Source organism: Pollachius pollachius, assembly GCF_949987615.1.
Source record: "Pollachius pollachius genome assembly, chromosome: 19".
NCBI lineage: Eukaryota > Metazoa > Chordata > Actinopteri > Gadiformes > Gadidae > Pollachius > Pollachius pollachius.
In genome coordinates, this window is record NC_136952.1 from 5,836,086 (window position 1) to 5,852,659 (window position 16,574).

Genomic DNA, 16,574 nt, shown 5'->3' on the forward strand with positions numbered 1-16,574 from the left:
CATTTTTTTGGTCATCATTGAAAAGAAGATAAAGGGTAACACTGTCATTTCTTTACCAAATAGAAATGGTAAACACCTCATGGTAACACCGTCGCTTTTCATTGGTCGACATGAAAAAAGATAAGGGGTAACACTGTCATTGTTTATTGATCGACATGAAAAAAATCATAAGAACACTGACCATCTTCGATTTTCTTTGGTCGTCATGGAAAAATCATCACGGAGTTTTAGGGTTTGTTTTCAGTTCTACGTTGCTTTTTTGCAGCACCTTACATAAAGTCTCAACTAAAACAGGTCTGTAGTCGGATACCTCAATTCAGATCATTTGGAAAAACAAACCATTTCATTACGCACACTGGTATGTGTGCTTTTCACAAAAAAACAAGACCCATTAAATGTTAGTGATATGCCTTTATTTTGGAATAGTAACAATAAATACAAGGGAGAAAAAAACAACATCACGTTTCCCTAAAAAGAGTTGCAAAGCCTCCTCGCCCGACATAGCAACCAATCAGCACAAGGCCCAGGGTCAGCTGACTCTTCACCGACTCCTGTTTGGAAGTCTCAGACATCAGGGGACCACAAGTTGTGGGTGACTGGCAGTCAAAAACACTCATGGACCAATATCTTAACAACGTGAAGCCAAAACCCATCAATGGCCACTAGGTGGCGCCAAACCCAACCGGATCCTCACGGTCCTCTGCGGGTCTTCTACACTTAAGGGTTGTCGATGCCTATTGTAATTACTGCTGCGTGTTAGCGCCAACGGCAGACACATGTCTATACCTAGCTTAGCATTAGTCTCGGGTTGTAATACTATTACTTAAGGAATGTCGGAGCAAAAACGTGCCCTTTTTCAATAATGTAGAAATGTGTTATACAAGTACCACGTTGCACACGTACAATAGCAGTCTGACAAACAAATCTAATTATTTCATAATTCATAAGATGACCTCTTGAAACAACAGCGGGTCGGTAGGACATCCGCGCACACGTTAGCTAGTGATCACATCAGGAGAATAACAAAGCGCCATCAATTTCCACTCGGGTCAGTATCATACTGCTCTGTGGCTCCCTAAACTAACACTAGTGATCATTGCGTGGCGGTTTTAAGCTCTCTCTAGAATCCCTTGAGGCACTAGCTCATTTTTCAGGGGGCCCATTCATAATGTCCACCCCGAAAGAAACAAGTAAGAACAAAGAAAAACACAAAATATAAAATGATAGAACACAAAATGAAGAAACTGTAAACAAATGACAAAGACGCCAACGGCAGATAAACCAAAAAAACTAAACCAACAGCAACCCGACAATCAAACCGTTCACAACGAGAACGCTCACCGGTTGAGACGCGGCGAGTTGGAGGAGCAGCCACTACAAAGGTCTAGCACTACACCACGCAGGTGTAGCCCTACACCTGCTGCCGGGGGTCAACGGTCTGCATCATTACAGCGTCAGGGAGAGGACGGGAGAGGAGGAAGCGTGTAGGAGCCCTCTGGGTCGTTTCTTACGTGTAGAACCACATCCATGCCCCGCATCGTTTAACAGACAGCCTGGCTGGGGGGGGGGGGGGGGGGGGGGGGGGTGAAGACCAGAAAAGTGGGACTGTAGGCACTAGTTACCTGATAAACATGGCCGGGGCGGAACCTCAACACCACTAAGAATAAAAAGGGTTTCTAACGTTTAACTGGAAACATCGTTTGCTTGATAAGCTCGCGCTTTTATTTTTTAGACCAGGTATTCTTGAAATAATGTGTTGTCCCTCAAGAGCCCGTCAACTGATTTAAGTCGCGCTCGGAGGGGAAAAGATAGATTAAGTTCTTCCGGTTTGAGGCGACACTACACCTAAAAAGACTCAGAACAAGACAACAATACTTTGTGTTAAAAAAGGAGAAGAAAACAAGGGATTCATCTTGAAGCAGAAGGCCGGACCGCATTCTCTCTGCACCCCTTCCTGCTGTTGTTTGGTGGTGGTGGTGGTGGGGGGGAGGGGTAGCGCTTTGGGGCGTGGCCTAACCCTCGCCGGGGTTGAGGCGGGGCTCGGCCAGGCTGCTGTGGATGATGCTGCTGATGGACTCCACGCCCTCGCCCTCCAGGAAAGAGCGGTGGTCGCCCTCGACGACGTGCACGGAGACGGTGCCGTCGCACACCTGAGGAGGGGAGACCGTCGGGGTGAGGTGTGGCCGGAGACTTATCACGGGAGTTTTACATAAGCGAGCGCAAACAAAACTATCGATGAACAAGCCTTGCTCACACAAGCCTTTTGATTTAAAAAGGGTTGTATGAGCCCTTAACGGCTCCCGTAAAATCCTATAACATCGCCCACATCCCATAATAAGAGCGCTTAGTAATTGCAAAGCCACATCGCAATGGCGGTGATTTTGGAAGCATGGTGATGTACGTTAATTTATTAGTAGTAATGCATCTTTGGTCATTGATAAGTAATTAATCAATAAAGTATTCATCATGTTTGGGGGACCTTATTGTGTTTGAAACTGCCATCAGGAGCGACCAAAAGAATTCTTAGGTTACGCTATATTCACGTTGATTCAGCATTTTAATAGTTCTAAAAAACTCGTCAGTCCTCCCAAAATGGCAGAGCATCAACAACAAAGAATATCCCATGATGCATTGCGCTGTACAAAGCTACGCGCCGCCTCACCTCGCTGAGCTTGTAGTCTCCCCCCAGGTTGTCCCCGTAGCCGCTGCTGGCCTTGGCGCGGAGCAGCGTCACGTTGCCATGGTACCTGGCGGCGGGCACGTAGCCGTCGGCAACCTTCAGCTTCTGGTAGAAGGTGGCGGCGGCAAAGTGCAGGCGGTCGCGGCTGACGTTGCGGTGCCGGGAGGTGATGAGGTCCACCGTGGCCGAGACCCGGGCCTCCAGGTCAGCCAGCGGGAGGAGGAGCTCCAGCAGCTGGAGGGGGAGGGGCATAATGGAAGAGGGAGGGGCGGAGTGAAAGAGGGAGGGGCGGAGTGAAAGAGGGAGGGGCGGAGTGAAAGAGGGAGGGGCGGAGTGAAAGAGGGAGGGGCGGAGTGAAAGAGGGAGGGGCGGAGTGAAAAAGAGAGGGGAGGGAAAAAAGGGAAAAAAAAATTAATGACAAATTTGAAGAGAGTTAAGAAAAGTGTCACACATCAAATCTATTAAATATAGTACACCTCTATGCCTAGTATTCAACATATACAACTAGAGCTACATTAACCATAACATTAAATGTAGTATGTCAAACTATACAACACACAGTTAGTTAGATATAGCTTGTTGTACTACACAACCAGATAAGGTGTACCTTGTTGTACTCTATGCCGGTGAACTGCTGGATGAAGGCACACAGGGCCTCCGTCTCAGCCTCGGACTCCTTTCCTGGAGTCAGCTTCGCCCGGTAGCTCTGGAACATGATCATATGATGACGATTACGTATCAAGTACCACTCGGATTAAGAACTGGTAAAGAAATAATCATGTACTGTTCAAAGAGATAAATAGGGAAAATAGGGTTAATTGGTTCCAACAATGTAATGAAAATGTACTAATAAAGAATACTGATAAAGTACTACCAAAGTGCTCTTATAACAAAAGTACTGCTTCAGCAAAATAAGTACTATCAAAGTACTGAAAAAGAACTAATAAAGTATACTGATAAAGTACTACTAAGGTGCTCTGATAACAAAAGTACTGCTAAAGCAAAATAAGTACTATCAAAGTACTGAAAATTAACTAATAAAGTACCAACAAAGTGCTCTTATATCAAAGTACTGATAGAATACTAATAAAGCTTACCGATAAGTACTTCATTAGTACTTTGATAACTTTGCTATTAGAGTACTTCATTGGTACGCTTCATCAATAGTTGATCAGTACTCTGTTATCAAAGTGTACTGATTAAGTGCTGTAATAACGTAGCACCGATGAAGACCACCCGGCGGCCCACCTGTGTGTACGCGGCCACGTAGGAGTGGGACCCGTCGAACAGGAACAGCGACTCCACGGCCTGGCCCTGGCTCTGCAGCTGGGAGCACATCTCGAAGGCCACGCAGGCGCCGAACGAGTAGCCCGCGATGCGGTAGGGCGCGGCCGGCTGCAGCCGCCGGATACAGTCCACGTAGTAGGAGGCCAGCGCCTGGATGCTGCCCAGCGGAGCGGCTGGGGTAGGAGACGGGTTAGAGACCTCGGACCAGGCGTGGGGCAACTAGCCAGACGGTGTCAAACACTCCACAGTGTTGTCATATCGTTGAAACGTCAATAAACAACTCGATACTCACTACGCACTTTGAGCTGCAATTCCTGTATGAAAGGTGCTATACGAATAAAGTATTATTACTCTATAAATAAAGTATTACTTATTATTTAACTATGTATAAGGATGTCAATAATGTTTGGTTTTAATCATGTAGCATATACCATCCATAATGTCTTACTCACAATAAACTATTACATTGTTACTTTTCATACTGTGTTCCCAGATATGTATTCATCTTTAAGAATATTTTATTCCTATTGAAATGTTTATTTCCATTTCTACCACTTTGCTGAACTGGAGGCACCATCTTATGTCACCTAAAAAGCCTGATTACAGATTATGACACAAGATATAGCTATATTGTACAACTGTTTACGTTTAGCACATGTTTTCTGACGCTTTTATCCAAAGCGGCTTACAACCATTCGTTCAGTAGTCCCACACTCACACACCGACGGCGGAGACAACCATGCAGGGCGGCAGCCAGCTCGTCGGGAGCAGTGAGGGTTAGATGCCCTGCTCAGGGATACCACGGCGCTCAAACTGGGGGTCGAACTAGCAACCTTCCGGCTACCAATCAACTCGCTCTACCTCCTGAGCTTCTGCCGCCCCCCCGCCCCCCCCTGTTTAGTATGACAACCCACTTCATACATCCGCCCTAACTCCATCCGGTCACATGTCCCACCGGGCAGGAAGTGGGCGTGGCCTACCTTTGGTGCACTGCAGGCCGTAGCAGGGCATGCTGAGCTTGGCGGTGAGGCTCTTGAAGGCGGCCACCGAGCCCTCGATGGGGTGCACCAGGAACAGCGCCCTCTCCTGGCTGTCCACCGCGTTGAGCTGGGCCAGCGTGGGCCCGTCGGGGTCCACCAGCAACACGCTCAGGTCCGAGTCCAGCAGCACGTGGGCCGCAGCGTGCTTCACCGGGGACTGCCGGGACTCTGTGGGAGGGGGGGGATGACGTTGATGTGTGAGAACCAAGTCGTGTCTTCATGGATGCTACCACCGTCTTTTTTTTACAGGCTATGATCCCAGCACTGACGTCGAAAAGAGTTTCGACACACGGTTTCACGTGCACTGCAACAATGTGTGTACCAATAAAGTATACTAATAAAGTAAAAACAAAGTGCTCTGGTAAAAAAAGCACTGCTTAAGCAAAATAAGTAGTAGAAGTAGCAGAAGTAATCAAAGTACTGAAAATTGACTAATAAAGTACCAACAAAGTGCTCTAATAACGAAGTCAACGTCTACGATTTGTAAGTCTGTGCAACCGACGCGACCAGAGTGTCGATACACCAAACGTCCACCAGTGGGAGATTTATCAACAGACCAAAAAACTATGTTTATCGGAATCTAAATTTAAGCTAGGTACAAAAATATGACTTTTAAACTAGCAACAAAACAAGCGAACAAAACAACAACAACTAGATCATTTGGGCACCTATTCTCCCGATCTGTCTGGAGGGGTGGCGGGGGGGTAATCCGTACCTTCCGTGGGTTTGCTATTGGACAGCTCTCGGAGCTTGTTGATGGTGAGCTGGCGGATCTCCCGCATCGCCATGACGATGTCGTAGTCGCGCTCCAGCGTCTGGCGCACCTCCACGCCCATCAGGGAGTCCAGGCCGAGGTCGGCCAGCGAGCTGTCGGCGTTCAGGGTGCTCACGTCTCTCACCCCTGGGGAAGGAAACACACACAGCCGTACGTTAGGGTGGGGATAACCACTCAGCTCTTCTACATCGGTACATATCACGCATAAATATTATATTTCACATTTCTTTATTCCATGTACAGTATTCTATGTCATTTACAGATATATTTTTGTTTATTGGAATTATTTCATGCCCAGTATTCTATTTTGTTTACAGCTATTATTATATTATTATTTTATTCTAATTATTTCATGCCCAGTTTGTGTCATTGTTGAAAGAGTCTGAGACTCAAGAATTGAATTGCCAGTGACTGCCGCTGTAATTGTTGTGCTTATGACAATAAACTTGAATCTTTTGAATCGGGAGATGGTCCAAGATATCTAACCCAGTCTAAAGGGGAGGGTTTAAGTGTAGTTAGGAGTTGTTTTATTGCATCTTTTTTATGATTTTCATTATAAATTAATTACTCGATTGATCACCTAATGGTACTCCTCATTATAGCCTGTCTGAAAAAAAGACAGCCTCCAAGACAATCCACACCGTCAGTATTTGCAAGAACTATCCTAACGTGATCCTAGCCTTCATTCAGTATTCATAGTTCTTGCAGCGTGTGAAAGCCCAGCATTTCAAAATAGCATACTCTAAATAATGAATAGTGAATCAAAATCAAAATCGTAGAAACCCTGGGTTACTGTCTGTCCGTCCGACCAGACGCCACTACCGGTTACTGTCAGAGCTGTCTGTCTGACCAGACACACCACTACTGGTGTCAGAGCTGTCTGTCTGACCAGACACACCACTACTGGTGTTAGAGCTGTCTGTCTGACCAGACACACCACTACTGGTGTCAGAGCTGTCTGTCTGACCAGACACACCACTACTGGTGTTACAGCTGTCTGTCTGACCAGACACACCACTACTGGTGTCAGAGCTGTCTGTCTGACCAGACACACCACTACTGGTGTTACAGCTGTCTGTCTGACCAGACACACCACTACTGGTGTCAGGGCTGTCTGTCTGACCAGACACACCACTACTGGTGCCCGTCCCGTCCCGTCCGTCCGTCCGTCCGTCCGTCCGTCCGTCCGTCCGTCCGTCCTCCCCACACCCGGGGCGCCCTTACCCAGGATGTGCGCCACGGCCTCCACCAGGTCCTTCTGGTCGCCCCCCCCGTCGCTCTTGGCCACCGCCCGCTCCGCCAGCACGAAGCTGGACACCACCGGGCGCCGCTGGCACAGGAAGCCGTCCAGCACCTCCAGGCAGGAGGCGATGCGCTGGGGCAGCGTGCCCCCGATCACCGCCTCGTTGCCCCCCATGGTCTCCAGGACCACGCCCACGTCCCCGATGGCGCCCCACTGGACGGCCAGGCCGGGCAGCCCGTCGCGCCGCCGCCGCTCGCACACGCGCTCCATGGCCGAGTTGGCGTAGCCGTAGTTGCTCTGGCCGGCGTTGCCGCGGCCGCAGCTGACCGAGGAGAAGGCCACGAAGTAGCGGAGCTCGCCGCACGACTTCCGGGTCGCTCTGTTTTGGGGGGGGGGAGGGAAGGAGGGAGGAGGGAATGAAAGACGTGTGTTAAAAGAGTGAAAATATTTAGCAGGAAATTGCTTCAAGGATGAACTACTCTCAAAGCTGACATATTATACCATCGGGTGTAAGTGTGATTGGCCATAACAATTGAAAATCTGCCTCTTCTGACATCACATTTCAATTCTACTAGTTATCCAACGTCGGTCTGGCATTTTTTATTACCACACGTCGTATTCAATCATTGGGCTTTGCTTGAACATTGCATATGTACAAAAACATGCATTTACTGTGGATGCCATGTTCCACTTTAAAAAAACGGACATCAAATGCTAGTAAAGTATTCTCAAACCTGCACCGTTAAAGTTCTCGCATTAGCGGCCTCTAGTGGTTTGAGATAAAACTAGTTATAGTTTATCATTTTCAGATGAGAGTAACCCAATGTAGAGATTGTCCCAAATCGGAAAAAATAGAATAGATAAAAGAAAATTATTCATTGAGAAATAATTTATTGAGAGAGTGCAGGTTTAAATGTAAAGGATTGCACCAAATTCAGTCTAGTGCTGAACAGGTGAGGTCATAGCAGCAAATACAGACAGCATTACATCATCGCTAACAACCGCCTTGGTGGCAATCAATCACTTTGACTTTCCACACAATGTACCTGTCAAGGTGAACGGTGCCGTCGTATTTTGGTTTGTTGACATCGAGGAAAAGCTGGGGAGTCAGGTTCTCCAGCATACCATCCTTCAACACCTGAGGGCCACACGCACACGCACACACACACACACACACACACACACACAGACACACACACACACACACCTTCAGTATCACTTGAACAGAAACTGCAAAGTCATAGCCACTAACCAGTATGAACTCCCAATTTTGGCCTCAAAAGCAATTTCAGAATAGCATTACATCATTGGTTTAATGCTCAATGTTCCTCTTTATGAAAACTATATCTGGAAGCTGGATGTTAGATAAGTGGTGCAGCATTAGGCTGTGTTCACATCTAGCGTTTTTTCTATCTGCCAGTGCTTGTTTTACATTATATTCCTATGGAGCAGAGCGTTTCTGGAAAAAGTCACGGCCGTTTTTTAAACGCCTCTCCCAGTGTTAGTTTCTGCCATACGGAGCGTTGAAAAAGGTTCAACTTTCAGGAAGAAAGCGGCCGACGTCAGGCGTCTTTTTGGCAACTGACCAATCACAAGCGGAACATTGACACTTGGTCACGAAGGAAACTCTCAACTGTCAAAACGAGAAACAATGGCGGACAAATCACTCGGGAAAGTACCGGTGGAGCGATTAATAGTTTTAATCACAGAACATGTCGATATCTACGACATGTCTAATGGGCTCTAGCCTGGATACGTAGTAGGCGAGTAAGGTCGGGTCTAGAATGGGTTTGTTGCAAGGCGATAGAAAAAACGCTCCCGGCGCTTTTGAGACAAAAAACGCTGCCATTTTTGTTTTTTGTTGAAAAAGCTCAACTTTTCCCTTTACAAAAAACGCTAGATGTGAACACGGCCTTGGACTGCTTTTACAGAAGGCATTCAGAATTGATCAATCCTGATCGGTCAGCAGGTTGGGGGGGGGGGTGGCAGTCTACGTTACCATGGCGAGGTGGAAGACCCCCCCCAGGGGGCCCAGCCGGCTGGCCTCGGTGACCAGCGCCTCCGCCCCCTCCTCGGTGGACACGTCCCTGGTGGACACCAGGACCTCCACGCCCTGGCTCTGCCACTCACGCACCCGCTTGGCCTGGTAGCCTGGGGGAGGCGAGGAAGAGACCGCGTTGTTACGATGCACGCAGTGCACAACACAATTTGAATCTGTTTACCCAGTTTATATAAATTTATAATATTCTTCATTTCTGTTAAAACTTATATTGTATTCTATTCTCTCTTTATTCTATTGTTTTTGTGTTTTGTTTTTAAGTACATAAAATACAGAGTATGTCACGCAAACATTTCAACGCACATCCTGTGTTCGACAAAAAAAAACATTTGAATCTTGATCTTATTATCCTCATCTGTTTTTCTTTATTTTTCGGAGTAACCCCGGCGAGCTTGCGGTCCTAATGTGTATTTCTTCTGACAAATGTGCTTATTGTAAGACCCCTTTGGATAAAAGCTTCTGCTAGATGCCCTAAGTGTAAATGTTTGCACCATTTTAGGAATACTGTTAAAGTGGAGAGAAACTAATCCTGGTTCTGGACCCGCCCCCTGCCGTCCCCCCTCAAGGCCTGACATAGGGCCTGGTAGGGCTGGATGATTTTGGGAAATAATGAAATTGCGATTATTTCGACCAATATTGCGATTGTGCTTATGTTCTGTATTAATCAGTAAACAAGCAATACATCATTCTGTAGTATGACCAACACAACATTGGAAGCAGTCAACATATGAACTACTCTTTCCTTTAGGCCAGGCCTATATATTGAGATGAATTGATGCATGAATTTAGATTATCAAATATTTATTTAACTATTGAATTGTAAAAGAAAAATAAATACGAATCTTGCTGATCTCCATTCAGTTACAGTAAGAAATCCCCCCCCAAAAAAAGAAAGAAATCGCAGCCTTTGTGATTTGCATATCGCCGTCTATCACATCGCGATGTCGGTTTGAATTTGATTAATCGTTAGGACCGGGGGACCCCAGATTATCGTCGCCCTAATCTGTAGTGAAGCGAGGAGCAGCCTGGAGTGGGGGGAGGTGAAGGCGGGGGCCCTCACCGTTCCTGATGCCCGACCGGGAGGTCAGCACCAGCTTGCGGGCCCCTCTCTCCGTCAGCCAGTGGGCGAGCTCCAGGCCGAAGCCCCCCAGCCCCCCAGTGATGATGTAGGAGTGGGAGGCGGGGCAAAAGGTACGACAGATGGCCCGCAGGGACAGAGGGGGCGTGGCCAGCGCTGCACCCTCCTCCTCGGAGCGCACCTGGGGACGGACAGACAGGGAGACAGTTGAAGGACGGACCCCGATAATATGATGTTCCAGGATGTCTGGGAGGTTGTATGATGTTTGGAAACCTATTCTTTCATAACCCCAGCTGCACTAGGTGGAGTCTAGGTGGTAGTTTATCGGACGGTGATGCAACAAAATTAGCGGTGACAAGTGACAAACACATCTTTTAAATCTTTTTGAATGTGAGAAAAGTTTCAGTAATCTAAAAACATTAACTTTGTTCAGGTTTGGATGGATTCAGATCATTTTAAGCTTCTATTGCCTAGAAGCGGCTCGTCTGTCCCCCTTGGCGTAAAGAGGAAGAAATATATATTATTTTTGTTTTCTTTTACCTTACTTTATTATTGTTCTGCAATCTGTTTTGTCATGGTGTGATTTTGTCCGTATGCGGTTTTGCATGCATGTGTTTGACATCAAACAAGTCCAAGCAAAAATAAATAAATAAACAAAGAGGAAGAATGCCTCCGAGTAGCCATCGAACCCCCGCGATCGGAGGAGTGCTGTGGCCTCGGGAGCGGGACCCACCTGCAGCAGCACCTTGCCGATGTGCTTCCCCTGGGCCATGTAGCGGAAGGCGTCCTCCACGCGGCCCCGCTGGAACACGGTGGTCTTCAGGGGCTTTACCACGGCCGAGGCGATGCCCTCCTTCAGCAGGTCCGACACCTCCTCCCATTCCCGGTTCCCCTCCTCGAACAGCGCGTCCAGCAGGATGCCGTGGAACGCCACGTTCTTCAGGAACAGCGCCATGCCTGGACGGGGGGGGGGGGGGGCGGCGTGTCACGTGACAGGATATGATGTCGGCGTTAGAGGACGACGACAAATATAGCTATAGTGGGAACATTCTGAGACGCCATCTTGGAGTTTTTTTTATCATTATCAAAGCCCTCCTATTATTGTACACAAAACGTCTAGAATTAATTACTATAATAATATAATATAATAATAATGATTTTGATAGGTTTTATTATTATTATTTTATATTATTATTATTTTATTACTCATAATAATTTTATCATTATTATTGACTTCTTGGTAAAGAAGTACCAAGATGGCGTCTTGGAATGTGCTTTTGGAACTTCAGACCGCTCCTTTAACTGTAGCCTTCCTCTTCCCAGCTAGCCAAGATGGCCGCTGGGTAAAGAAGGCCTGTGGCTGTACTGACCGAGAGGGGAGTTGTTGGACAGGTCGTACTTCCCGATCTCCAGGAAGCGTCCGTGCCGCGCCAGACACCGCAGGCTGGCCTGGAGCTTCTCCTCGGCCAGAGAGTTCAGCACCATGTCCACACCTGGTACACACACACACACACACACACACACACACACAACATTTTAACATTAATATGGTATGATTGGACGTTTTCTTTCGATGGAGGGCAATTGACGGCATCCCAAAATAATGCACACAACACTTCGTTAGGAGTTATGAGTTTCAAGTTATTCTGCACGGGCACAAGCACTAACTAACTCTTAACCAACACTAAACTAAAAATGAGGTGGAGGAAGTGAAGCAGAAACAGTCTCCTCAGGACATCCTGCGTCACCGCTGCAGGAGCGTGACGACTAGCTGCTACATTCCCTTTGATAGTCATCAGGCCTCCGCTGCCACGCAGCAGAGAGTACAACAGAGCGCGGTTCTCACCTTTCCCCCGCGTGTGGAGCAGCACGTGCTGTTCGAAGGTGGCGTCCCGGGAGTTGGCGAACGACTCGCTGTTGAGCTGAGGGAACCTCTTCTGGAGGTAGGCTCGCTTCTCCGCCGAACCTGACACGCGCGCACACACACACACACACACACAGTTAAAAATCAAAAACAGCACTCCACAACAATAAAGACACCATAATACCAATCGGTGACTTGTTGAAGCAGTCGAGAGTTCTCACCGACGGTGGTGAACACCTTGCACTTCCTGCTCAGGGCGATGGCAATGGCCGCCTGGCCGACGCCCCCGGAGCCCGAGTGGATGAGGACGCTCTCTCCGGGACGGAGGCGCCCACGCACCACCAGGGAGTAGTAGGCCGTGGCGTACACCACCGGCACCGAGGCGGCCTGCTCCAGAGTCCTGGGGGGATAAGGGGGGACAGGAGGTGAACGGGGGCGCCCGATGAGGGCTATAGGCTGCAGCTCATTGACACCTTCGGTCTCTGCAATTATTATGGAAAAGGCTTTTTGCTTTTTAAAATGCACCAAAATAGGATTTTCAGCATGATGTATAAAATAAAAATAAAAAAACCTATAACATTGAACTATATTGTTATTATATGGTCATTAGCTTTGTTAAGGGTTCACTTAACAATTTTTTTAGTGCTTGGCGCTTGGTTTGATGACCATCCTTACTGTACCGTCGGCGATATATTGCTTCTCTTTTTTGGGACAAATGTACTTATGGTAAGTCCCTTTGGATAAAAGCGTCTCCTAAATGCCCTAAATGTAAATGTATTAAAATGTCACGTGACATTGTAAAGTCAACGGTGAGATGACAGGGAGACAGGGACCCCCTGCCTACAAACCACCGTGGCCGTGGGCGCGCTAGTGTTGCTCACCAGCTGGAGGGCACGTCCCAGAGGAAGCGCTGGTCCGCGTCCACGCAGGTGGCCAGGCCCTTGGCCGGCAGCAGACCCATCACCCGTCGGCCGCTGGGGTCACGTCCGGAAAACTCCATTCCCAGCATGCACTGCTGCAGGGCCACGTCGCCTGGGAGGGGAAGGCGGAAGGAGAAGATCTTGAGCTTACCTCTTGGGGATTGAAACCTATATTTATAATCTTGAATTAATCATAAAAGGCTGATTTATACACTTGGGAAATGAGCCACAGTTCTGAAACAACAACTAATTGGTGTCCTGGATCTGGGATTTGCTTCCTCAAAATAGAACTAATGGATTAACTTTTTAAAGAAATGGAGTTGATATGGAGTTGATGATTTTGCATTTTCTCTTCGACACCATATGTACTCCCTTATATTAGTAAAATACCCAGTGTTACGGCTCAATCTCTTGTGTCTATAACGTAGCACTGAAAGCAGTCTCTTTGCCTATTTTATGACTTTGTCAGTCCTCAAATAATTCTGTCACTTTTCTGGCTTTATGCTCGTTGTTGATTGCACACACAAGTCACACTGGACCACAAAACGTCTTTTTTGTGGCTACCTGAGCATTTAGAGCAAAAGGTAGAGTAAAGTGGAGCCAGTTAACAGACCAGGGGGTCAGAGAACAGCCTTCTCCCACCCCCACTCACCTGGGATGGCGTCGGGCGGCAGCTTGCCGGTGGCCAGCATGATGTCCCTGAAGTTGAGCGAGCTGTAGTACACGCTGCACAGCTGCACGTCCGGGCTGGTCGCCACGAAGTAGCGGAGCGGCGAGGCGATCCAGCGCAGCGAGGAGAGGTCTCCACGGGTCAGCACGTTGACGTAGGCCTGCTCCGTCAGTTCCTCGTTCAGATCTGAAGGGGGCAGGAGGAGGAGGAGGAGGAGGTGGTCCAAGTCCGTGAGACAGGATTTAATAAACACAAAGTCCAGCAGAACATCCAAGGTTAATAACAACCCTGTCATGAACCTTGACAAGATAAAAACTCTCCAGGATGGTCACTCCCACTCACCTTTGCATCAAATACCCCCAATTCAAAGGTTTCCCTATAAGAATCTTGTTCACCCATTCTCTCACTGAATGTATCGGTAACTTTTCTATGATCATGCTTTAATATTAAATCAAATATTTAGCTGGCCGACGTGTCCTAAAAATATGGTTTTTCTTCATCGATAGTCAAATGGGGATTGGATGGGAGTTTGAATCTTGGACTTTTTGGTGTACTACAGACTTGAAGGCGGGGGCCGGAGGGCAGCGGTTCGTACCCTGGTTGATGAGCTGGTGTCTGAACACGCCCCAGCGCCCGTCCCGGAACACGTTCATGACCAGGTCGGCCTGCAGCGCCAGCTTCATGGCGCCCTGGTCCGGGGAGAGGGTGGGCGTGGCCGAGGCGTCGTCCAGGTTGGACACGAACGCACAGCTGGGGTGAAGCAGGGAGGTGGGAGAAAACTGTTCACTGTACCATTCTGGAATGGCTTTCAAGGCATGAATCAAAGACGTGCATTTCAAAATTCAATGGGGGTCAAAGATTTAACTTTTTACTCTCCAAGGGAAAACATTTGAATGCACATGCAAATGCAAATCCAATATCTTTTTTTGTAACATGATGACATCTTTGTAATGTGAGTGAGTCAGTGAGTGAGTGAGTGAGTGAGTGAGTGAGTGAGTGAGTGTCCTACCGTATGCGGTGGCCCCCAGGCTCCTGGCGCAGACAGTTGACCATCCCCACCACCCCACAGTGGCTCTGGGAGGCCGTCAGCCAGACGGGGCCCTCAGAGTCGGCCTCAGCCAGCCTCGCCTGGAGGACACATCATACAACAACAGCTATTGACCTCGCTTCAGTCTTTAAAATTTACATTTTGGGATTTTATTTTAGAATATCTCCAGATGCAACCCATACATTTATATTGACAGTTAAACAGTAAAGGTCATTTTTCATAGCCGTTTTAATTTATGGTTGAAGAACTATTTTTTGTCGTTTCATTTCCTCATGAAGCGATAGCCTGGCTTCATGAAGCGATAGCCTGAGTTCCCCTGTTTTAGCTTTTCCTGGGAAATTTCTATAACTTTTACTCAAGGCTCTTCCTCATATCATTTAGATTTCTCTTCTGGGTTACAGCTGCTGAATTCTGATTGGCTAGCCTCAGTATTTTCTTCCGCCTAACTACACCTTCCTTATTGGCTGATATAAATGACCTTCATGACCCCATGAGGGGAAACCACGCCTCACCTTGAGGGGCTCCACCCACTGGTAGTCGCCGGCATCGACGGGAATGAAGACAGGCGTCTTGGCCGGTAGCCGACGGCGACACAGGAAGAGGGCCGAGCCGTAGAAGGACTTCCTGTAGACGACCAGGGTGAGGGAGGCCTGGGCGAACAGCTTCTCCCACTCGGCCTGGGGCGAGAGAGAGGGAGAGACAGAGAGAGGGAGGGAGAGAGCGGGTTACAGCAGGTTTAAACCGGTTGGCTGAGGCACTGTTGATTCACCATCTCCGAGGGCATATATTTTAGCCGCGTTAGAATGCATGAATGAAAAGTGAATTGTCAACATTCTGTTGACATTCATCAACAGAATGTGAGGATTAGAGATAACCGTTTTGCCGATATGCCGAAGACCTCCCTGTATTTCGTTGCAGAGACACATCCTTCAGTTTAGCCCAGCTAGCATCAGCCCGTACGTCTCGTCATACCACTTTGTACCTCAGGAGATAATGTCCCTTCAGCGTCCAGCCTGCCCTCACTCCCAACATGAGAGGATGAAGAAATAGCGTGGCCCGGAGGGCTATGTAGCGATAGCATATAAAAAGAGGGCCAAATTAGATGACAGTGTGCAAATGCTTGCTACTAAGCCATTTTTTTAAAAACACAATTCAGACCTTTAGAATATGTAGAATACAATATTGGTTGACACCACAGCTTACGGTTAATACTGCCCCTTTGACCAGAAAAAGGGTGCCCCCTATTTGAGTGTTGAGAACTAAGTCGACCAAATCGTCCACACTGCACCTCTTAAGCTCTTAAGCTCGAGGGTCCCCATATTTAGGGACTCTCGATCACTCTCGCAGCAAAAGGCCTACAACACTGCCCTTATTATGTAGAAATAGTCCTTGCAGTCCTTAGAAATGACCTTCCAAAGGAAGCTGAGAGGGGTTGCGTTGGATACGGCGCATCAACCTCCTCTACGTAAAATGGATTGATACACGCGAAGAGACCGTGTGCTCGTCGGTGCATGAGGCCTTCACTGGTCAGACGGTCAGGAGGAGGGTGAGGAGGCTGGTGTGTGGCAGGTGTAGTCTGTACCCGTCCCCGACGCTGTAGTGGACTACAACCACAGCATGGGAGGTGTGGAACTATCGGATGCACTGATAGGCTACTACAGCGTCAGCCACAAGACCATGAAATGGTATAAAACTTTTTTTTAATCATTTTGTGGACATCACAGTGATGAACAGCTTTCTGCTACACAAGGAGCTGCTGAAGTTGCGGAACCCTACCCAGACAAAGCCGGACACCCAAAAGACCTTCAGAGAGCAGCTGCTAAAAGAGATGTTGGTGTTTGCTGAAGACTCAGCAGCTACTCCACCGCCTGCCTCTACGCCCACCACATGCATGCCCATGTACTATGCAA

At 47.9% G+C, this 16,574-nt stretch overlaps 1 protein-coding gene across 1 annotated transcript in view; it reads right to left on the bottom strand.

Moving 5' to 3' along the window:
• Window positions 1-402: 402 nt before the first annotated feature.
• The window catches only part of fasn (fatty acid synthase), a 41,947-nt gene continuing 25,775 nt past the window's right edge, over window positions 403-16,574 (bottom strand). Inside the window, exons 24-42 of the mRNA XM_079757208.1 lie at window positions 15,177-15,341; window positions 14,626-14,744; window positions 14,212-14,366; window positions 13,599-13,802; window positions 12,908-13,058; window positions 12,248-12,426; window positions 12,009-12,128; window positions 11,533-11,655; window positions 10,896-11,119; window positions 10,145-10,343; window positions 9,025-9,176; window positions 8,072-8,163; window positions 7,007-7,404; window positions 5,723-5,908; window positions 4,948-5,175; window positions 3,929-4,140; window positions 3,288-3,386; window positions 2,663-2,914; window positions 403-2,150 (exon numbers count right to left, since the gene is read on the bottom strand). Of these exons, the coding sequence (XP_079613334.1) occupies window positions 2,013-2,150; window positions 2,663-2,914; window positions 3,288-3,386; window positions 3,929-4,140; window positions 4,948-5,175; window positions 5,723-5,908; window positions 7,007-7,404; window positions 8,072-8,163; window positions 9,025-9,176; window positions 10,145-10,343; window positions 10,896-11,119; window positions 11,533-11,655; window positions 12,009-12,128; window positions 12,248-12,426; window positions 12,908-13,058; window positions 13,599-13,802; window positions 14,212-14,366; window positions 14,626-14,744; window positions 15,177-15,341 (3,396 nt within the window). The 3' untranslated portion in view covers window positions 403-2,012. The remainder of the gene's footprint in view (window positions 2,151-2,662; window positions 2,915-3,287; window positions 3,387-3,928; window positions 4,141-4,947; window positions 5,176-5,722; window positions 5,909-7,006; window positions 7,405-8,071; window positions 8,164-9,024; window positions 9,177-10,144; window positions 10,344-10,895; window positions 11,120-11,532; window positions 11,656-12,008; window positions 12,129-12,247; window positions 12,427-12,907; window positions 13,059-13,598; window positions 13,803-14,211; window positions 14,367-14,625; window positions 14,745-15,176; window positions 15,342-16,574) is intronic.